At 39.2% G+C, this 23,618-nt stretch overlaps 2 protein-coding genes across 2 annotated transcripts; both read right to left on the bottom strand.

Moving 5' to 3' along the window:
- LOC144711680 (tubulin alpha-6 chain) lies at positions 1 to 6,511 on the bottom strand. The gene is made up of 5 exons (XM_078585679.1): positions 6,293 to 6,511; positions 4,258 to 4,472; positions 3,433 to 3,632; positions 2,019 to 2,527; positions 1 to 456 (listed from the first exon to the last, which is right to left on the bottom strand). The coding sequence occupies exons 1-5, from the start codon at positions 6,403 to 6,405 to the stop codon at positions 141 to 143; spliced, it is 1,353 nt and encodes a 450-aa protein (XP_078441805.1). The 5' UTR covers positions 6,406 to 6,511; the 3' UTR covers positions 1 to 140.
- A 3,118-nt stretch (positions 6,512 to 9,629) lies between these two features.
- LOC144711834 (splicing factor Prp18 family protein) lies at positions 9,630 to 12,232 on the bottom strand. Its single transcript, XM_078585924.1, has 2 exons — positions 11,324 to 12,232; positions 9,630 to 10,385 (listed from the first exon to the last, which is right to left on the bottom strand). Exons 1-2 carry the CDS (start codon positions 12,197 to 12,199, stop codon positions 9,972 to 9,974), a joined length of 1,290 nt encoding a protein of 429 aa, XP_078442050.1. The 5' UTR covers positions 12,200 to 12,232; the 3' UTR covers positions 9,630 to 9,971.
- Positions 12,233 to 23,618: the final 11,386 nt, after the last annotated feature.

The following is a 23,618-nucleotide window of genomic DNA, read 5'->3' as shown; positions in this document are numbered from 1 at the left end:
TACAAAAAAAAAAGCCAAATCAGCAGCAGAGATGCAAATTGTCAACTTGGAGCAAAAAAAAACAAACTAAACACTGGAGATAAGAGAGGTCACCAAACAAGAAGCACATGCAACGAAGGCTGAGGGGAAGGGCACTAACCTCAGGCTTCGTCATACTCATCTCCGTCGTCGTCTCCGCCCTCGGCGCCAACCTCCTCGTAGTCCTTCTCGAGGGCGGCCAAATCCTCTCTGGCCTCAGAGAACTCCCCCTCCTCCATGCCCTCGCCCACGTACCAGTGCACGAAGGCCCTCTTCGAGTACATCAGATCAAACTTGTGGTCGATCCGTGAGAACACCTCGGCCACCGCCGTGTTGTTGCTGATCATGCACACCGCACGCAGCACCTTCGCCAGGTCCCCTCCCGGCACCGCCGTCGGAGGCTGGTAGTTTATACCACACTTGAATCCAGTGGGGCACCTGTTCCACAATGACATCAACCATGTCAATGATGATCATGGTGGTGATGGTGATGGTGACTATAAGTCAATGATGAAAAAAGGGGGTCTCCATTGGACGGTCGAAGGACGACGACTAATTTTTCATCATCATCGTAGTCTTCGACTATTTTCTTTTCAAGATTAACAAACTGAGGAGGCCTATAGGGAAATTAGTGTATGCGATGAAAAGGTGTTATCTCATTAGAGAGATATGTGATACTTATGCAGGTTTACTGGGACGTAATGAGCGCACCAGTCTGTTTAAGTAGATTTATCTCTGTAGATCCTTACATCATGGGCTTACCATTTCCATTCAAGGGTTCTATGTATTTCCACACCCTTTTTAAAAAAAAATGGACCAAGAGTTACAAAATTAATGTGGAACTAGGCTGACACAAGACGAATGAAGAGATGACGATGAGATGATGACAAGACAACGATGAGGGGATGATAAGACGAAAACAAGATGTTTATGATTCGTATGACGAGATGAGGTTAGTCATTGTCATCATCATTCCTGGATGCCAAAGCCTATCTGCATAGTGGGTTTAAGTAGTTTGATGGGTAGCTTCCTCATGCTTCTCGATGATCAATCTTCATCAGCATAATGATTATGATGATGATGATGATGACAGTGATAAAGAATGGCGCAATCTACATGAAATGTTAATGAAGGCCAATGTTTGAGGATTCAACGATTTCTCACTCTCTTCAGAATCATCATGTTGATGCTGCTGGTGACACAGATGGAGGGGTCTGAATGTACAGATAATGAAGAGCTAAACTGATGACCGAGATGAGAGTGGGAATTACCAATGAATAAAATTATGCATGCAGACCCCTATGTTTCTTCATCACCATCATCATCCTCATTACAATGCAGATGATGCGGGCGTTGACGAGGAATTGAGAGTGACGTGCCCTTAATTAATGAAAAGGAAAGATGGATGACTGAGAGGAAGGAAAACACGCCAATCTATGATAAGCTTGGCTTCCTATAAAGTGTAAATGCAGACCCCCCCAATTCTCCATCACCACGATGATGGTGTTTTAGAACTGAGGGGCCTGCATGCAAAGTAAATAAAGAATAAAAAATGAAAGAAAAAGGGGAAGACAACCTGGAATCGGCGATCAACCCAAAATAAAGAAGTAAATTTGTTGGTCGTTAAATTTCCTCGTTCTCTTACTATCACCACCATGTCAACGAAGAGTCAGGGGAGGTAATTATTTAATTAACGAAGAGTTAAGACTAGCATTAGCGGACGATTTTGAAAATCATCACCGCAATCCAAAACCAGCTACCGTCATCCTTCACAGGTTGAATGATGCTGACGAACGCATCATCTTATGATGAGGCCAAATTGCCATCATCATCCAACCTCCAAACGAGAGACGATGACGATAATAATCTCATCATGGTTTGCTATCCTGGCGAGAACAAATGATAGGGACAATGATGACCAATCATCGTCCTCTAATCATCATCCTCAGTGACGGCAAACATGAGATAAGACTGAAGACTGAGAAGAGAAGGGAAATTACCAATCCACGAACTGCACAGTGCGCTTGGTTTTGATGGTAGCAACTGCAGCATTAACATCCTTGGGCACCACGTCTCCGCGGTACATCAAGCAGCAAGCCATGTACTTTCCATGGCGGGGGTCGCACTTCGCCATCATGCTGCTGGCCTCGAAGACCGAGTTGGTGATCTCAGACACAGAGAGCTGCTCATGGTACGCTTTCTCTGCTGAGATCACAGGCGCGAAGGAGGAAAGCATGAAGTGGATCCGAGGGTACGGCACGAGGTTTGTCTGGAACTCGGTGACGTCCACATTGATGGCCCCGTCAAATCTCAGAGATGTGGTCAACGAGGATATGACCTGGGAGATCAGTCGGTTTAGATTGGTGTACGAGGGCCTCTCGATATCAAGAGATTTTCGGCAGATTTCGTAGATGGCTTCGTTGTCTAGGAGAACAGCCACATCGGTGTGTTCTAGAAGAGAATGGGTGGAGAGGACACTATTATACGGTTCTACGACTGCCGTGGAAACCTGAAAATAAGAGCAAAGAATTGAAGGTTAAAAATCAGCTGAAAATTTCTAAAAATTCTGGAAACAATCTTTCATAATTTTAACACGATTTATCATTTCACCTTGAACATCCTATAAATAATAGAGTACTTAAATGTGCGCCTTACTAGGCATGAATAACTATATTGAAAGGATAATCTAAAGAAACTACAATGCATTGAAGATAAAATAAGATTTTTTCTTCATTAATTCATACCATGTGGTTTCTATTTGATTCAAAACAATTATATGATACAATCCTTGACTCCTATAAATACATACAGTCCCTCCCCCCCAAGGGAGTAGCAAAGATGTAACTGTCGTTGGCTAATTCAGCAGAATGTGGGAAGAGGGAGGAGACAGGAGAGTACGGAAGGGCCAATTGAGATAAAAGAGCCGATCCGTACAGGAGATACACCCGAAAAGATGTACAGTCACCGCCTTTAACGGCACTGCTCAAATATATCGATCCATTCCTCCAGATATCGTATTTTTAAATTCGTTCTTGAAAAAATTCCTCTTCGATAGAGGCCTAGATAAAGGTATCTATGAAATAATTCATTTTTTCTCTCCAAAAAAAGGTACCGATGGTAATCATGCACATTTTTTAATCTCACACTGATCATCTTATAAAGAAGAAGTTGAACCAATTCAGCAAAAAATATGATATTTGATGAACCTATTCTTTATAGGATGCTCAAGTTGAAATTGAAATAGATATTCGAAAGTTATATGGATTACATTTTGAACTATATACATGAAATTATGATAAAATCAGGCTTTCCTGAACAAATATATATAACATGTGATTTGGAGTGATAATATCCATTTTACGAGATTAGAGAAAATAAATCATCTGAGTATTCCAGCACTGTGTCGACAATTACCTGAGGAGAAGGGTAGATGGTGAATCCAAGCTTGGATTTTTTTCCATAATCAACAGAGAGGCGCTCCAAAAGCAGAGAACCCAATCCAGATCCAGTGCCACCACCAACTGCATTGAACACTAGAAAACCTTGCAAACCAGTGCAGTTGTCCGCTAGCTTTCTGATCCGATCAAGGCATAGATCTATAATTTCCTTCCCAACTGCAAAATATTTTGGGACAAAAATAATAAGTTACATAACCCATTAACTGGGATTCTCAAAGTGGGTTCAACCGGAATTAGATATAAGGGATTCGGATAAATCTATAAGTTCCTTGCCAGCAGCAAAAAGATTCAAGCAAAAGAATAACAATACGCGGAATGCATTTAAAGGGTATTTACAACATGGATTTTCCCGTAATTAGATCCAGGAGATATGATAGATCTATAATTTCCTTGCGGGCAGCAAAAATATTTAAGCAAAAGAATAACGAAATGCAGAACGCATTTAATAGGTATTTACAACATGGATTTTCCCCTAATTAGATTCCAGAGATATGGATAGATCTATAATTTCCTTCCCAACTGCAAAAATATTCGACCAAATGAATAATAAACCAAGGAATATATTCAAAAAGGATTTCCAAAATGGGAAGAAAATGATAGATCAATCCAAATTCGGGAGATTTGGATAGATCTATCATTTTCTTCCCTATTTCAAAAAGAATTGAGCAAAATAATAACAAATTAGGGAGTTCATTAAAATATATTAATGAAGGAATGCATTAAACAAGTATAATATCTAGGATTTGGATCATTTGACGGGGATCAAACGAACGAAACTAACCTGTATAGTGTCCCCGAGCAAAATTATTGGCAGCATCCTCCTTGCCCGAGATCAGCTGCTCGGGATGGAAGAGCTGACGGTAAGCCCCTGTTCTAACCTCATCGATGACTGTAGGCTCCAAGTCCACAAAAAGTGCCCGTGGAACATGCTTTCCGGCACCAGTCTCGCTGAAGAACGTGTTGAAAGCATCATGTGCAACACCAATTGACGTATCGCTGCAAATAATTAAAAATGTTGTAACAGTCAGTTCTTACTCTGAAAAAGAAAACTGAACATACCATGCTAAAGAATGCTTAAATTGCTTAAGAACTCATTAAATCCAAGCTACATCAGTGTGAATGAGTCACAATTCCATTTTTTTAATAATGAGAGGAAGATCACTCAAGATTACCGATCCTCCTGAGATGAGCTACAATTTGATGAAAGATGTAGATCAGTTACTAAGATCAAATACAGGGAATAAAGTGGGATTTTTTCAGCAAAAAGTTTTGGTGCAGAGTACCCGGCTCCAATAATTAAAAATGATGCAATTGTCATTGCTTACTCAGAAAAATTAAAACCGAAATTAACACGCTAAAAATGCACGGATCGCTTTAGAACTCATGGAGTCCGAGCTACATCAGTGCGGGTGAGTAACAATTCCATGAAAGAATTAGATCGATTACTGAGATCAAATGCAACGACAACGGAATCTCAACCACGGAAAATAAAAAAAGGTTTCTTTCTGATATGGACACTCAGAATACAGTGAATTTCGCACGAAATGCCATAAAGTTATAAAGACGCACAAAACAGAAGTTCATTCCAATTAACAAAAATAGAGGAAACGGCGAGAAATCAAACCACGACATGTAGATTACCACTGCGTTCAGCCTTCCAATCCAAAGAAAACACGGAAAACGCTAAAACCAAACGAAAACATGGAAAATAAACGCCAGCATGATCTACATCCACCACAAGCGAAAGAAGACGGAAAATCAGCTCTATTTAGCACATAATAACCGAAGCTCATTCCAAATATCAAAAACGCAGGAAACAGCGAGAAATCAAACCTCGGCGCGTAAATTACAACCAAATTATGTCTTCCAGTCCAAAGAAACAAAGCTGAAAAAAAAGGAAAACATGGAAAAAACAAGCCAGCAAGTTCTACATCCACCGGAAATCACCTCCATTCCGCACAGAATGCAGTGAATTTCCAACCTAAGCTCATTCCAAATATCCAAAACATGAAAAACGGCGAGAAAGCAAACCTCGGCACGTATAATACCACCGCATTCAGTCTTCCAATCCAAAGAAAAAACACTCAAAACAAACGAAAACACGGAAAATACAAGACAGCAAGATCTACATCCACCAAAAATCAGAAAAATCTCGAACAAAATTCAGTGAATTTACAACTGAAGCTCATTCCAAGTATCAAAATTACAGGAAACAGCAAGAAATCAAGCCTCGGCACGTAAAAAAAATCATCGCACTGAGTCTTCGAATCCAAAGAAAAACACTAAAAACAAAAGAAAACACGGAAAATTCAAGCCAGCGAGATCTAGATCCACCAAAAATCAGCCGCATTTTCCTCAAAATCCAGTGAATTCACAACCGAAGCTCATTCCAATTATCAAAAACACAGGAAACAGCAAGAAATCAAGCCTCGCCACGTAAGAACAAAAGTATAAAAAATCACCGCATTGAGTCTTCGAATCCAAATAAAAACACTAAATACAAAAGAAAACACGAAAAATTCAAGCCAGCGAGATGTAGATCCACCAAAAATCAGCCGCATTTCGCTCAAAATCCAGTGAATTCACAACCGAAGCTCATTCCAAGCATCAAAGACACAGGAAACAGCAAGAGATCAGGCCTCGACACGTAAATAATCACTTCATTGAGTCTTCAAATCCAAAGAAAACACAGAAAATTCAGTCCAGCAAGATCCAGATCCACAAAAAATCAGCCGCATTTCGCGCAAAATCCAGTGAGTTTCCATCCTAAGCTCATTCCAAGAATCAAAATTACAGGAAACGGCAAGAAATCAAACCTCGGCATGAGCCCGTCGGGCTGGATGCCATGCTCGAGACAGTATAGTTCCCAGCACGAATTCCCGACCTGGATCCCGGCCTGACCAATGTGAATGCTGATGATCTCCCTCATCGTCGCGCGAACTACTCTCTCCCACTCTCAGATCGAAGATCTTCGCGGGAAGATCTCGCTACTCTTCTACCTCCTCCGCAGTTAGATCTGGTCATGGACGCCAGACTGAAAAACTGACCGCATTTAATAAATTACTTGGCGCCCGGGCCCCGCCATTTTCCATCTGGGAAAAGACGTAAATAACCTGCGCTGAGGGGCGGTGGTGTAAATTTTGTCGGTATGTGGTTATTCTGTAAATTTGGTTGTCCTGGGAATATTATTGTGGAAATTGAGACATGAAACGAGATTTTTGAGGTATTTCTCTCTCTTATTCCCCACTCCCTATCCTATTTTTTCTCTCTCCATCTCTTTCTATCTCTTTCTCTCTCTGTCACTACTCTCTCAGACTGATCTCCTCCCTTCTCTCTCTACCCTCTCTCTCTCTCATGACTGACGCCATCTACCTTCTCTCTCTACCCTCTCTCTCTCATGACTGACGCCATCTACCTTCTCTCTCTACCCTCTCTCTCTCATGACTGACGCCATCTACCTTCTCTCTCTACCCTCTCTCTCTCATGACTGACGCCATCTACCTTCTCTCTCTACCCTCTCTCTCTCATGACTGACGCCATATACCTTCTCTCTCTACCTTCTCTCTCTCATGACTGACGCCATCTACCTTCTCTCTCTACCCTCTCTCTCTCATGACTGGTACCCACTACCTTCTCTCTCTACCCTCTCTCTCTCTCATGACTAACACCCTCTACCCTCTCTCTCTCATGACTGATTCCTATCTTCTCTCTCTATCCCTCTCTCATGACTAATACACTCTAGCGTCTCTCTCTTACCTCTTTCCTATCTCTACTCTCAACCTTGATCTCTCTCTCTCTCTCTTTCCTTTTCTTATCTCTAGTCTCAACCTTGATCTCTCTCTCATCCATTTTCCTATCTCTAGTCTCCACCGTGATCTCTCTCTCTCTTCTCTTTTTCTATCTCTAGTCTCAACTTTATCTCTCTCTTCCCTTTTCCTATCTCTAGTCTCAACCTTGATCTCTCTCTCTCTTCCCGTTTCTTACATCTAGTCTCCGCCTTAATTTAATTCTCTCTCTACCCCTTTTCTATCTCGTCTCAACCTTAATCTAAATCTCTCTCTCTCTTCCCTTTTCCCATCTCTAGTCGCCACCTTAATTTAAATCTCTCTCTCTCTTCCCCTTTTCTATCTCTAGTCTCAACCCTAATATCTCTCTCTCTCTTCCCCTTTCCTATCCATAGTCTCAACCCTAATCTCTCTCCTCCCATTTTCTATCTCTAGACTCAACCTTATTCTAAATATCTCTCCTTCCTTTTTCTATCTCTAGATTCAACCTTTATCTCTCTCTTCCCCTTTATCTCTAGTCTCAACCTTATCTCTCTCTCTTCCCATTTTTCTATCCCTAGTCTCAACCTTAATCTCTCTCTCTTTTCCCCTTTTTCTATCTATAGTCTCAACCTTGATCTCTCTCTCCCCCCCTTTCCTATCCCTAGTCTCAACCCTGATGTCTTTCTCTCTCTTCGTCTTTTTCTATCCCTAGTCTCAACCCCAATCTCTCTCTTCCGCTTTCCTATCTCTAGTCTCAACCCTAATATCTCTCTTCCCTTTTTCTATCTCTAGATTCAACCTTAATCTCTCTCTTCCCCTTTATCTCTAGTCTCAACTTTAATCTCTCTCCCTTCTCCTTTCCTATCCCTAGTCTCAACCCTTATCTCTCTCTCTCTCTTCCCCTTTTCTATCTCTAGATTCAACCTTAATCTAAATCTCTCTCATCCCCTTTTCTATCTCTAGTCTCTACCTTAAATCTCTCTCTCTCTCTTCCCCTGTTCTATCTCTAGATTCAACCTTAATCTAAATCTCTCTCATCCCCTTTTCTATCTCTAGTCTCTACCTTAAATCTCTCTCTCTCTCTTCCCCTGTTCTATCTCTAGTCTCAACCTTATCTCTATCTCTCATCCCCTTTTTCTATCTCTAGTCTCAACCTTAATCTCACTCTGTCCCCCTTTCCCATCCCTAGTCTCAACCATCATCTATTTCTCTCTCTTCCCCTTTCCTATCTCTAGTCTCAACCTTAAATATATATATATATCTTCCCCTTCCATACTTCTACCTTTATCTCTTTTTATCCATCTCTCTATACATATCTCTCTGTATAGACATCTATTTCTCTCTCTTTCTCTTCCATGTGTCTACATTTATCTCCTTTTCTCTCACTCTCTCTCTCCCTCTCTCTCCACTTAATACGATGGTTTATGTCCAACTGTCTAGCTGGTGACATGGACCTACCATGGAAAGCATGTTATTTTTGCACGTCAATTTACTATTTTAGAGGCCACCATTTCCCCCTCAAAAACAATAAATTAAAAAAGCGCGCACTCTATTAAAAACAATAAACAACACCCATAACCGCAACCAAGTTCATTATTTTCTATTTTTTAAAATATTTTGTTTGAATGATTTATTTATTAAAATAATACCACCTTTTCACTGTCGGTGCGTTGCCTTTGGGAGGGGGCAATAGTTACTAAAGAAATAATCACCATGTTACTCTTTTGTTTGATAACGCCTAATAATATAAGGAATATTAGATAAATAATGGTTAGATTCCGCTTGTTTTGAAGGTTAAATATCCATTAATAATCATCAGTAATAATTGGTTTGGACAACACCTATGAACATTTTAAGTCCTCATCCTCATCTAATTTTTTTTTTTTTGTGGATTGCAGGTCTCTTCAAGTTATCGTGTTAAATGAGCAGCAAACTTCATATGAATATATAAAGTGCAGATGAATAACCTAAACGTTTTAATAATCAAAATCACTAGATTCCAGGTATTAGAATTGCCTTACTAAATGTTTTAAGACATTAACCTGAACAGAATTCAGATCGTCTATCTAACTAAAGATGATCCGAATAATGTTTGTCAACTGTTAAAATGTTATCTCAATTTTCAATCAAATCAATCTGATAAAATTTCATTATCAACTCACTACAACGCATGTGATCATTATTCTGCCCAAGAACTCTCAGATTTTTATCACAAGAAAAACATAAGTCAACTTGTTTGAATTTCTGTGGTCCATTTTGCACATCTTGCAAAATTATCATAGTATAATTCTCAGATATCAATACTAATCAGCACAAAAATTATGCATCTGAATCTTTACATGACTTCACATACATTCATTGATTGTATAAACCCCAAAGCGACCTATTGTTTGAACACAAATTGCATAAACTCTGCCCTCAAACAGAGTGATTGGAGATGCAACAGTCGGTTTTTTTCTCTGGGTCAAACATACCACAATAACAAATAATTGACCCTAATCCAAGTTAAACAACTGGATTTCTTACTTGAGAAGAAGCAAGATGAGGAAAGTAAACTTACATTATTTCTTCATCAGGGTAGATCCATCCGACCACTAGATAGCTTTTTTTTCTGATTCTCTTAAACAACATAAGATGCACCATTTTCTCCACATCTCCAACCCTCCATCTGCCAATATATGAAAACCCTTGTAGAAATAGTTAGCGCATAAACCGACAGAGAGAAGATCTAATCTCTCTTCGGCACTGCCGGCATCAGCCTAAGCCTCTCCTCCGAAACTGACTTCCCTTTGAACCTCTCCTCGGTCAGAAGAGCTTGAAGATCACTGCCATTGGCCAAGCTGTTAAACTCGACGGACTTCGACGGCAAGGCCGGGTAGCGACGTTGGCAAAGAGTCATCAGCCGCTTCACTGATTGAAGATACTTTCGCGTCGTCTCGTCGTTCATGATGTGGGCAACGCTGTTCGTGTAGATCTTTTCTCGGGCCGATCTCTCGTGGATGCCAACCATGGTTACTCCAATAGGCCATGGGGCATTTCCAATGGCCATCTTGATGTACTGGTCCATGGCAGCTAGGTAATCTCTTTTCATGCAGCAGTTAACCACCACGAGGAGCGCTTCTCGGATGTCGGCAGGAAGAGCCTGAAATTGGCATCAAGGGGTCAAGTGGAGGACTATAGTAAATAAATTGCCCAAGTAAGAGTAACACTAACCTATAAGATAAAAGAGAAAAAGATTTGGCTCAAGTTTTCTACTAGTTTATATGAATATCATATACATCGATTTCCTCCATTCGATCAGACGATAAGCAATAAATGTAGAATTGTGTATGTGGCGAAACTCAAGTGAACAACTGAATAAGTTGGCACTGATCTGTTGATGTGATCTCATATCAGCATGCATAATAAACTCTTAGAACTAATAATATTATATATATATATAGAAGATTCTCAGCAAAAGAAGACAAAGAATGATGAAAAAGAAAACAAAGAGGAGCTAGATTCAATTAAATAAATTTCTCAGTTATATGGAGAGTAATCTTATACCAGCATTCAAATATTACATTATCAAACTTAACTCAATCATGAATGCAATCCTAGAAGAAAGTCATCGTCGTCTAGATGCGCTTATTTTAACTTTCTTGAAAGGACTAGATGAGCTCATTGGACAGGAAGAGTGGGAAATAATCTTTACCCAACAACATATACCATAATTCAAGGATCATGGTATAACCATGATTATTCTATTTGTCATAATTAGAAACCCGAGTAGAAAAATCATAAATTAGATTTATTTTAGCAAAAGTCATAAATTAGATATGTCCATCGCAACATGTACAATACTGCAAAGTCATAAAATATCCAGGAAATTATATGTCAGAATGAATATCCCATGAAGAAAAATCATAATTTAACACTAATATCTATCGTGCAGTAGAAATTCCATCGAAGACCAAAGAATCATTCCATCGAGGATTAATCGGCAAAAAATAACATTCGTTTAAGATAAAACATTTTCCTTCTCGTGAATCCATAACTCTATCAGACCCACTAAAAAATTAAACAAATGAAAATAATCACCTTCTTCCGGCAGAGCTTGAACAGAGGATTGATGTATCTAGCGCACTGCTTGAAAGTAGCAACCATGGACTTCCCCTTCGCGGTCCTCTTCTCTACCTCAGTCATTTCCTCCAGTTCTTGGTTCCATTCATTCAGCAACCGCTTGAAGAACACAAGAATCTTATCTTCCCGACACAAATCAGCGAAATTGGCCTTCATCCGCTTCACATCCTTATCTGCATCCAACCCAGAAGACCCACCATCGCCGCTGAGCCCCTTATCGCCATCGCCACCCCCTCCATCTTCATCATCGTCCAATCCATCATCATCTTCGCCCTTGCGCTGAGATTTATCGTGAAGAAACGACCCACCAGAGCCCGCCTTCTGCCGCTTCCGGAGTTCATCGATATCCCTCAAGAAATCGTTCGTCTGCCCTTCCGTCATGTCGCTGTCGATCTCCAGCACCCCGGATTTGAGCGTCAGCTTGAGACGATCGAGCCTTGCGTCGTCGTCCTCCCCGAAGAGCGTGATCGGCTGCTTCAAGATCCTCAGCCGGCGAATCACCTCTTGTTTGGACAGTACCAGATCGTCGATCCGTTGTTCTCTGGTTAGGGTTTCGTGGGAGGGTTTCTTGGAGGAGAGGAAAGGGGGAAGGGAGGAAGTGGAATTAGGGTTTGCGTGGGAAGAATTGGAGGAAGAAGAGGGCGCAGATTTGGTCTCTGAAGGGTTTGATTGGTGGGTTTGAAGCGATTTTGCCTGGATTTCGCGTTGTTCTTCGTCGCGGAGCTTCTGGATCTTCTTCTGCTCGATTTCTGATCTCCTGAGCAGCTTCTTGCCTCCGAAATCGGATTGCAAACTCTGCCTCTTCTTCATCAGCTCCCGCTTGAGTAGATCCATGGCTTGTTCTTCCCCTTCCAAATTCCCACCAACGATTGAGAGAGAAAGATGAAGAACATCTTTTTATAGGGACAGCCAGGCCTATTATCTTTTTTTTTTTTTTTTTAAGTGTCGTAATTGGAGGAAATTTAAAAAGAAACTTATGATCTTAATTAGAAAGATTAACAAAATTAAAACCATGGTCAGGAAATTTATCTAATGGTATTGGATTACAGTTTCATTAGCAATTATAAAATTTCGAAGAAAGAGTACCGAAATCAGGAATTACATGAAATGGTCTTGGCTTAAAGTTATATTGAAAATTGTATTATTTCGAAGAAAGATTATCAAAAATAAAACAATGATCAGAAAACGTATGAAATGTTCTTGGTCTAGAGTTATTTAGCAATCATAATATTTCGAAGAACGTTATCTAAATTTAAACCATAATCAGAAAATGTATGAAACGTTCTTGGCTTAAAGTTATATTAAAAATTATAATATTTCTGACAAATATTATCAAAATTAAAACCATAATCAGAAAATGTATGAAACGTTCTTGGCTTAAAGTTATATTAAAAATTGTAATATTTCTGACAAATATTATCAAAATTAAAACCATAATCAGAAAATGCATGAAATGGTCTTGGCATAAAGTCGTATTAACAATTATAATATTTTGAAGAAAGATTATCAAAATTAAAACCACAATCAAAAGATATATGAAATGGTCTTGGCTTAAAGTTATTCTAAATAATATATTATTTACAATAAAGATTATCAAAATTAAAACCATAATCAGAAAATGTATGAAATAGTCTTGGCTTAAAGTTATATTGAAGTGTTATAAGTGGAGCAGTTTTAAAAAAAAACTTACAGTCTTTCTTATAAAGATAATAAAAAGGAAATGATAATTAGAATGTATAAAATGAACTTGCAGGGACAACCAGGATTCTTTATCTTTTTTTTGAAGTGTTATAATTTGAAGATTTTTTAATATTTATATATAACTTTCCCTAGAAATATTATCAAAATTAAAGCCATAATCGGAGAATGTATGGAATGGAGTGTCTTCCTAGGAACAGACCGAGTACGTCCGTTATGTGCGAGCCCCTACGAAATTGTTCCGTTTGGGACCGTAGTTACCGTCCTCACTTTGACGAGGTTCATAAGGTCACTGTCATCGTCATTGGTTATATTAATTGACCTGGAATTGCATGATACCGAGTACAAAATGTTAGACAGACAAAAAGAGGGTGATGACGAACATCATTTTATAGATATAGTCAGGTCTCCTATCCTTTTTTAAGTGTTATAATTGGAGGAAACTTAGAAACAGAGAATGTATGGAATGGACTTGGCTTAAGAACGTCCTTTTATAGAGGCAGTCGAGACTCTTTACTTTTTTAAGCGATATATTATGAGGAATTTTTGGAAATATAATATTTATTGGAAAGATTATCAAAAGGAATAGCTAATCAGAAGAGGTAAAAATTATTATGATGATGTGTCATCAAATAGGATAAATTATGAAGTCTTGGCCGCTCGAGAACGAGGATTTTTGGTATTACGATGGTCGTTAGAATAAGTATTTGATAGACGTTAAGAGTATTGCTTTGGTGATCTGCCATGGCACTTCTAACTAATGGATTCAGCAAATTATAATAGTGACAGACTGTTGAGTTGAATTTCTTGCATCATATAAAACATCTTTCAATGATGGTTCACTAATTTCAATTGATTTATACTCCTTTTATTTTAAATATTGTTCTACAAGATCTTCAGATTGAGAAAATTATACTTTTCCCCAAACAAGACCAACAAGATTCAAATTAAAAATAAAAGGAGTATAAATCAATTTATGGGTTGGATCGTAGTGTCAGATATTGATGTCAGCTATCTTGTTTTCCAATATCTGACAAATCGGATCACTCATTTAAATGTGAAATTAAGCTATATATTAATTATAGTCAAATAAGTTAATTAATTAATAAGCAAGATCAATAGTTTGAGCTTCGTTGAAATCCAAATTTGATTACAGTAGCCCAGCTCAGCCCGAATGGCCTTGGTTCATCAAAATCGAAGCCCATATAAACTTAGTCAGCAGATGCTTTGTACTGCACAAATCATTTCACATCATATATCAAATTTAATTTTATACCTTTTTTTCATGGGAAAATGGGTCAGATTTCAAACCATTACAAAATATCAGATATTGATATATAGATACCAATTTTTGGTGTGTAGTTTGATTTATGATACCTGGGGATCAAACCTGATATGTAGTACTGGAATCTGTCTCATCCTGACAATTATGCTATTCTTCCTTATATTTGGTATATTGCAGCTATTTGCTATCGAATATCTGATATCTTAAATTGTCTCAACTTCATTTGTATATTGGATATTTGTTGTCTAATTTCAGGTATTGGGCGGGTGAACATGACCTCACAAGTACATCTAAATTTTCAGATAGAATATCTAGTCTCATTTATGTGATGAAAATTGTTGACCTCCTAGCAATCTTAGTAGGGATACACTCAGGATGGATAATATGTGCTTTTTGGGATAAAGTTCACAAAATTGATAAGTATGGACCACTAAATAGTGTTATATTGAATTGGTAATCAGATTAATCTTATGAATGTATGATCATACTTTTACAATGCCTGTGAATTCCCATTCATACAATCCAAAACTGCATTAGCCTAGCTGTAGCAAGAAGTTACCAAATGATCGAGTCATCGTGATGGAATCATGTGCTCTCATTGTTGCGTTATGTGCCTAGGTTCAACCATGGAAAACATGGGTTTCCATGATGTGGAAGCGTATGAATCAATTCAAAATTGATATTTAAACAATACATCAAATGTACCTTGTGGGGAACTTGTTCCACCCTTGACTTTGCCGCTTTAAGATCGTTCTGAGGCCGTTCACGTGTCTGACCTCTAGAAGTATCCACGCGATCACTTGGCGCTAAGATCTCCACCTCTTCTTCTTCAACTCTCGTTGAAAATCTTGAAGATCTTCTCACCATGAAGACACTCTCCTAGGTTGAGTGGATAAGAGAGTAGAGTGGAAAAAGGGGGGCTCTCAAATCTCGATGGCATGGGTGCTTGAAATGAGTGCCCCTTTCCAATTTATATTTATCTTAATTTTTTTCTCAAAATCTTAAAAATCCTACAAAGTAAAATATATCTGCAATGCCCTTATGCTCTTATGTGTGTGATACTCTAGGCCAATGTTTCATTCTAGCTAATAACTTTAGTGACCCAATAACAATCATTGGTCAACCTTATTGATATACCAAAAATTTGGCATTGTTAAGTCCAAATTTATGGGTTTTATATCATTGCTTTAATTCAGACTTAAAGATCAATATTTATGAAAATGTCCACCTGAACACTCTACAATTAATATGGGCGAAGTAAGGGGTTGATCCACAGAGAGGCAGACATTTAATTTCAGAATTTTCCTCAAGCTTGGAATGAAGAAAATGAGTTTAAATTTGAAAAATACAACTTTTGGGATTTTTCTTGATTTTTCCTTATTTTATATGATCTCCTATAATTTAAATTGAAACAGAAATACAAAGAAAACATTAAAAATATTTACACTAATTTTTCTAATTTTAATTAACAACATAAATAAAAAATAGGTATGTTTAGAATTTAGAGAAATTTAATTTACACCGAAAACTACTAGAAATATTAAAAACGAGAGTTAGATATTTTTTTAGGTGCTAAAATCACTTCAAATTGATTACATTAATTTTTGGATTTTCCTAATTTTTTCAGGTTTTTTAAATGCAGAAAATATTTTTTTATTTTTTCTGATTTTTACTGATTTTAAAATAATTTTAAATGCTAAAAATAGAGAGTTTACCTGATCCAGCGATCGCTGGTGGCGGTAGCGAACGGATGGCCCGGCGGCCTGGTGTGGGCCATATAGGGCTGGCCTTAGTGGGTCAGCCCACTAAGGTTCAGCCCAATAGGGTTATGACTTAGTCAATTTGGCTGTCCTGCACAGGGCTACCCTGTGTCCTGTGGTCGTGTGCGCTGCCTGCGCGCGGACCGTTGGGCAGAGGGGTGTGTGTGCCGCACAAGCGCCGCACGACACCGCATGGTGGCGGCTATGAGGGGGAAAATCCGAGTTTTGAAAGGATACACATTGACATTTAAATGCATTTTTTTGGGATTTGAAGTGGGGAATGCTTGAGGATCTAGATAGAGATAGGGAGAGATTTGAGAGAGAGAAATAAATGAGTTTATAGAGAGAGAAAATGTCAAAATGAGAAGATATGGACATAGAAATGAGGAGATTTGTTATGAAATTTCGAGGGGATGAACTAAGGATATGGATGAAGGTCTAGAGAGAAATATTCGATTACAGAGAGAGAAAAGGTCAAAACAAGGAGATAGAGAGAGAAAAATGAAGAAGAGTTTTTATGAAATTTCTGGGGGAGTAACTAGGGATATGGGTGAAGGTCTAGAGAGAGAAAGTAGAGAAAATGAGTGTTTAGATTGAGAAAATGATGGATTTTAAGGGTAAATGGATAGATAATGATGGGAAAATGGAAATCTAACTTCCTAAAACCTCAATGCAAGCTGAACGAGCCCTGAATGCTTCCTATCAAGTCTGGATCCTTATATTATTCCAGTATCAGACATTTTTCAATGCAAAAAAGAGTTGAGATTGAGTGAAAACTTCAATAAACTTACATCAAGCAGGCTGAGAAACCTAGATTCTGAAATATGCCATGCCCTTGCGGCCAGTCACATGCTGGATCACGTCCAGAATGGAGAGAAATAAGGGAGAAAAAGTGTATTTATACATTGGGAGAATCACTAAATTACCCCTTTGGGCATTTTCTATTCTCTTTTCTTGCCATTTTTCCTGTTTTTCTCCATTGGTTGAGACCTTCCCCTTGTAATATTTAGTTTCTTTCTTTATAAGTCTTTTGAGAGCCCAATGGGCAGGTCAGGAAGTGGCCCATCTTCCTCCAATTTCTCTTTTGAGGATCAACTCCACTTGATCCTTTCAAGCCCTTATGTAGAATCACTAAGCTCCCAAAAATTCTCCAACTCTTTAAGAGTTACCATCTTCTCATTCCTGTAAAATTCTGCATCTGTGAAACTATATAATAATCATCAGTACTACAATTGCTTGACTTCAAAGAAGTCAAGGAGTATATTCAAAAATAGCCATAATGTGCAAAAAATAAAATTTATAGCTAGTGCATAAATATTTAGTTATTTGAAGTGATAACATGATAAATCATAAATTAATAATACCAAAAAATCTAAGATATATGGAATATACATGCATTTATCATGTTATCAGGCATGTAATCGAATACATTTCAAAAGTCATTCTGAGATCATTTCATGTGTATTGCCTTCAATTTTATAAGAATTTTGCATTTCATGCGCTAAATAGAGTAAGTGATAAAAAATGCATTTTAATATCATTTTCTACATGTTTAACATATTTAAGAATTTATTAATGAAATAGTTTTAAGACATTGTGAATTTCTAATGTTCTATTCAGTACGTTATCTATGTTACAAGGAAGAGCGAAAATATAAAAGGGAACAACTAAAAAAATGGATTTGTTGGGCCAGCTAGGGCCGACCAGGCACATCAGCGCCCAAGCCATCCATAGGCAAGCAAGCGCGAGCGCTCAAGCCCGCCCGCAAACGGCAAGGGAGAGCGCCTTGCAGGCAAGCCCAGTCGGTCACATAAGGTGTGCCCACAGAGAGGCCCACAATGAAGACGAAGTCACACACTCAAGAGGTAAGTTGTTTTGCTTCACTAAAGGATATATGTAAAAATATTTATACCTTCTAAATTTCCCAGTATGGGATATAGAATCCCATAGTATATCTCAATCACATCGGGTCAGGTCAAAAGCAAGAGATTGATGCGGCCCAACAGGCCACGATCTAAAGAAAACAAGAAGATAATTGGGACCATGCTTCGAGCCAACCCGACCCAAAGCCCATGTCTTTTTGGGCTTATTTTAAGAGGCGGATATGGTTTTATCCATCTGATCTTCTTTAAAAAGATCAGACGGTGAGATCTGGTCATCTTATTTAATCTATTTTTATTTTCTTTTTCAGGTCCTTTGATTGGTTGGTGGGCACTAACGAGCGTTGCGGGACACTAAGCGGATGAATCAGAAGGAAGGAGATGCTGATGTGGCGGGCGAGGGTACACCAAACTAATCTGGGTCCATGGCTGCAATTTAATTGCAACCGTTGGACCCATATGAAGGCAATCTAAAAAACATGGGAATTTCTACCCACCCTCGCCCCTGGCCATCGACGCTGCCGCCCCGAGACCATTTCGGCTGGCAAGGGGGGACTGTTGGGCAATCCAATGGCCCGGGAGGACCCCCAAGGCTGTCTCCCTCCATCGGATAGCCTTGGAGGTCCCTTCCAAGTCACAAGGGGCCCGAAGGCCCCCAATTCCCTCATCTTCTATCTAAGATCCAAAAGGGGGGGAGACCTGTGATGGAGCACACCAACTTGCTCCCTCGGAGATGTCATCATCACTGTCCTTCTCGTCCCCGACTGCCCACCGGTTAGCATTCCGCCCCACCATCACGCCAAGGCTCCACATTGCTCATATCTTTTATCACGTTTTGGTTTCTTTCGCCTTCGTCGTTAGTCGCATTCATGTTTTTTTTTTATCTCGTCTAGTCATTTTTGTCGAGTCGTGAAGTGTCTGTCATTTTGTTCGTCCTTTACATGTGTGTTTTTAATTCTATTTTTTAAGGGGTCATTAGTTATTTTGGGCCCCTCCCCTACCCCTTTTTATGTTTTTATTTGTTTTTTATGTGGTTGTAATGGGGGCCCATTATATAAGCCCCTTAATGGACTATTCCCCACCCTACTTATGGTCCTCTTTTAGGGCCCATCTCAGTTTCCCTTTTAAGTGAAGGGATGGTGCCCTAAGAACTCAGAACAAGTATTATTGATTGGAAGTTGTTTGTGCGTGCTTGGTCTCATAAAGAACATGGAAGGAGATGTGAAGAAAAGGGAAGAGGAAAACATATTGAAGAAGGAGAATCGACGTCAAGAAGAAGAGTGAGGAGGGGGTGGAAAATTGTGCAGCAGGTGGTTCTGCTCTCGCCAGATTCCATCAGACCGCTCGACCCTCTCTTCCTTTCCTGCGTTGGCCGATCGACCTGGAATTGGGTGAATTTTCCATTCACCTATCTACGGGAATCATTGTTGCACCAACCCCACCCGTTTGCCCGATTATGACCACAAGTGGAGATCTTGTGTTCCCCATCGCACGGGGGTCGCCTTGTACCAAGGTCGCTTGATCAACCAAACACAGTCAATGGGTGAGAACTCGTAATTCCCTTCACTCGGGAGCTGCTACTGCACTTGCGCCTCAGCTCGACAGAATTTCTCAGGCACTTACTCGCCTTGCGCGATTGCCTGAGTCGGGGGAGGTGGTGGAATTCGACTGAATTGGTCACATCGTCCTCCAATCGGTCGTTGCTTTCTCGATAGGATCACAGTCGGTCTCACGCCAAATCAAGATCGCGGTCCTTTCGGCCGCCGCTGGATGTAATCCATCTGTTTGCTGGCGCCACCCAATGGCCCCATTCCAGTTAACTGCCCGTATTGCATGCCGGGATTGTAGCGACGCTTGGCTGTGTTTGTTCTTCGGTTGAGTGCCCCATTAGGGGGAATCCTGACCGTCGGGCTGCTGCCCAACTATCGCTGGACGTAATCCATCTGCTACTGGCGACTGCATCATCGCCTATGATTCCGCCGATCGATCCAGCCGCATCGATCCGCCTATTCGGACGTGCCCGTTGAGCTCCAGGCATCTGTTCGAGTGGCTCCCTCACCACATTTGATTTGGCTCCTCGTCTCGAACTCCTCCTACCCGCTCTTGCGCTCTATCGCCAATCGAGCCACGCCTATGCCCCTTCAGCTCCTCTCCACTGCGACTCGCACCTGTTACTACCATCGACGAAGACCGCGACAATGAGCATCCACCCGATGAGGTATGCCATCCTCCACTTGCCTGTTATATTACGTCTTGCAATATACTGTGGACTTGGCTCCACCGTGCTCGGACTAGAGATAGGCGAGAGAACAGTGAGAGAAAATTATGTTATGTGCGAGCCCCTATGGATTGATTTCGTTTGACACCGTAGACTCCGTCGACCCTGTGACAAGGTTCATGAGGCCACCGTCGTTGTCACCCGACGACCCCTTTGGAGCTTGGAACTTGGCACGCTTCATCGAGTCGGGGCCTACAAGTACGACCAAGTAGGACGCATCGTCTCATTGTAGTTACAAACCCGTTAGGGTTTATCAATCGGACGACAACGTTGACGACGTTCGACTCCACTATTTAGGTAACCGAGCACCAACTCGGTACCGACCAGACGATGTCGTAGACGACGTCATGCATCAACCCGTCCAACGACATCGACATCAACATGAGTGTCATGACAACCTCTTGCCTGCTCGAGAAGCTTCGAGCAGCACTGTGAGAAGTCAGAGTGTCCCTGGATTTGCACCCAGACCGAGGAGAAGAACAAGGGAACTCCGAAACCAAAGCTGGACGACAGGATCGGCGCTGCCACTCTCGTCATCAAATCAGGGTGATTCAGGTACGTTTATGAGTCTCTAATGTTGAATTATACACTCCGGATGTATCATCATCAGTTAAATCTAGATAGAGATCAATTTTTTCTTGAAATTTTGCACCGCGACTTCTATTGGGCATTTAATCGAACTCCTCACATGTTCGATGAATATTTTTTTGATTTATATAAGTTACCTATTATTGACTTTATAAAAAATATACAACAATCCTATCTCGACTTCTATCGGGCATTCTGTCGAACACCCAAGAGGCGTTCGACAGAACTGCCTCTTCTAACCCATTATTATCTATAAAACCTATATAAAATACATAAAAGATTATGAAAACTAAATAAACTATATAACTCTCTTATTTCGAACCCCTCTTGGGCATTTGGTCGAACACCTCCAACGTTTTTGACTAAATCATCTATTACCTCGAATATATATATATATATATACATATAATATTTATAATATATATACATACAATATTTGATATTCTCTCTTCTCTATTTCTCTTATTGACCTATTGTTACATCTACTTGCGACTACTTATTTATTCTTATACTTACTATCTTTAGTATTATTATTATAACAATAAATAAAAACTCAATTATCAAAAACATCTCTAAATGACAGTTCCTATAGATATGACCTTACTCAAACTATACAGTTGAGTGAGTCATACTTTTATCAAATTTATTTGATAGTACGCAAATTAAACTTACAACAACAATTAAAATTTATTAGGAAATTTGCCTTCATCACTTATTAATTACCTATATTAACACATAGATTAATTAACTAAGGATTGATTTAACTCAATCAATAGGTTAAGTTTCCAGCCGGTGGGAGCCAATATCCGATTATTGTTTAAACTCTCTTATGGAACCTTTACCGCCATCGGTTATGGTATATATATAATCCATCATCTGCTCGAGACTCTCAAGTGACTTAGGGTATGGTCTATCATCAAACCCTAATCCGGTATTCAATTAGTACCGGTGCGTAATGGGGATCGTTGTAGAGCTCTTCCTCCAATATCCTCAGTACCCTAGCAAAGGGATTTTCTGCATCATCTTTCTTAAGTCAATATCCTCTTATCTCGAGGGTGGATGATGCTGTCTTAACCACTCAATCATCTACATGAGCTTCTTACTACATCCGAGCTATGACTTGTTTGAATCCCATGGTTAGAAGCTCGTAAGTTATAATCAAAATGTAGTTGTACATTCAGGAGATGTCCTTGGTGTCTCGGGTCAGTAGATCTCCTATAAAACCGTGACATGAATCAACTTGATCGATATTTAGGTATTATACCATTCAGGGATTCATCCGGATAAATTCAGTGAACTCTTTCTCCAAAGAGCACCCACTATCTGTCCTTAGGATCGCCACACTAATAGCCACAAGATCAGCTATAATTATCGTATAATTAGGATCAGTTAGTGCCATTATATCCAAATATATCGATGTCCATCTCAATTATCCATCAAATATGAATATTTAGAATACATATTTAAAGACTAGAGATCACTGTATTCTGGTCTCATCATAATTCACCAGGTCATTGCATGCATTCATGAACTTCAAAATAATCATCACACTGGAATAATAATGGACATAATATTTTATTCAATGAACTAAAATAAACATGGTGGTGTGATTGGCTTGACGACCCGTAATATCCATCACTCATCATAATAGAATACAACTCAAGGAAGATGATATGAAGTCCTTTAGTGTGGAAGTGGAATGTTAGATAAGAATGTTATGATGATTTAAAAATACATTAGTAATACCTCGGATGACTGACCAAGTTTTGATGCTTTAGAATACTCTAAGTCATATTAAGAGCGGCGAGTGATTTGAAGACTCTGCGTACATTGATGGCAGTAAGGTTACTCTAAAACGTCAATACACTCATTTGTATGTTCTAGAGCACGTTGTGTAGCTTGTCCATCAAAATCAGAAACGCCCAAATTTTAGTTGGGTCAAATCAATCATTTATTAATTAAGCTAAATGATGATTCAGAAAATTAATTATGTTGGACATAAATGTCATTGGGGTAATATACTTAATGTAAAATATCTTCAAGTACAAATAATATCAAGCTCTTAACAAAATTTATCTCGACTTGAATTTTTTAAGTGTCCATCTTTACTCTCACGTCTCTTCTTGGATGGCCTTCCCTCCTGATGTCATCAAAATGACAATACAATGATAATTGATTTATAACAGGGCTCATCGAGGTGGAGGAGGATATGTGACTTACCAAGGGTCGCCTGGATACAACTAAAGGTTGGACACATGGACAACTCAACTTACTCAAAGGAAGTGAGAACTTACAGATCACATCCATGGAAAATGTTTTGATCCTCAATTTTAAAGTCTGGTAAACCAAAAATATCATTAAAGACTTTTGATTTGAAAAAACATATTTATAATTTTCTTTACAATTAGAAAATGAGAAAAGTTCAAGTCAATGTGGAACAAATAAGTTTTACAATAAATAAAGTTCTGACTTACCAGAACTTGTTTCTTTCAGTACTTTTTAATGTAAGTAACACAATGCTCCATGCACTTTGAAATAAATTAAACCATGATTATTTTGATTAAAATCAGAACCTACCTTACACATATTCAATCATTTTTAGCACTTTTCCCCTAGATTTTGATCATTAACGCAACCTTCATTTTGCTCATTCATGGAGTTGTATTTAGAAACTCTAATAAAGATGGTTATCCATGTTAGTAATGTGCACTGGCTTGGATAACTTAGTGTTGCATGCCTATGAGGGCAACACGATGGAAATATA

The sequence above is a fragment of the Wolffia australiana genome, chromosome 14, assembly GCF_029677425.1.
Source record: "Wolffia australiana isolate 7733 chromosome 14, ASM2967742v1".
Taxonomy (NCBI): Eukaryota; Viridiplantae; Streptophyta; class Magnoliopsida; order Alismatales; family Araceae; genus Wolffia; species Wolffia australiana.
This window is presented reverse-complemented; position numbering and strand designations above follow the sequence as displayed.

What these genes read in the sequence shown, in the direction of transcription:
- LOC144711680 (XM_078585679.1), bottom strand. Translation starts at nt 6,405, where the DNA reads ATGAGGGAGATCATCAGCATTCACATTGGTCAGGCCGGGATCCAGGTC. An exon ending in CCCGACGGGCTCATGCCGAG is followed by an intron (nt 4,473 to 6,292) that starts GTTTGATTTCTT and finishes AATTATTTGCAG; the next exon opens with CGATACGTCAATTGGTGTTG. An exon ending in CCATCTACCCTTCTCCTCAG is followed by an intron (nt 2,528 to 3,432) that starts GTAATTGTCGAC and finishes TCTTATTTTCAG; the next exon opens with GTTTCCACGGCAGTCGTAGA.
- LOC144711834 (XM_078585924.1), bottom strand. Translation starts at nt 12,199, where the DNA reads ATGGATCTACTCAAGCGGGAGCTGATGAAGAAGAGGCAGAGTTTGCAA. An exon ending in TCAAGCTCTGCCGGAAGAAG is followed by an intron (nt 10,386 to 11,323) that starts GTGATTATTTTC and finishes TGCCAATTTCAG; the next exon opens with GCTCTTCCTGCCGACATCCG.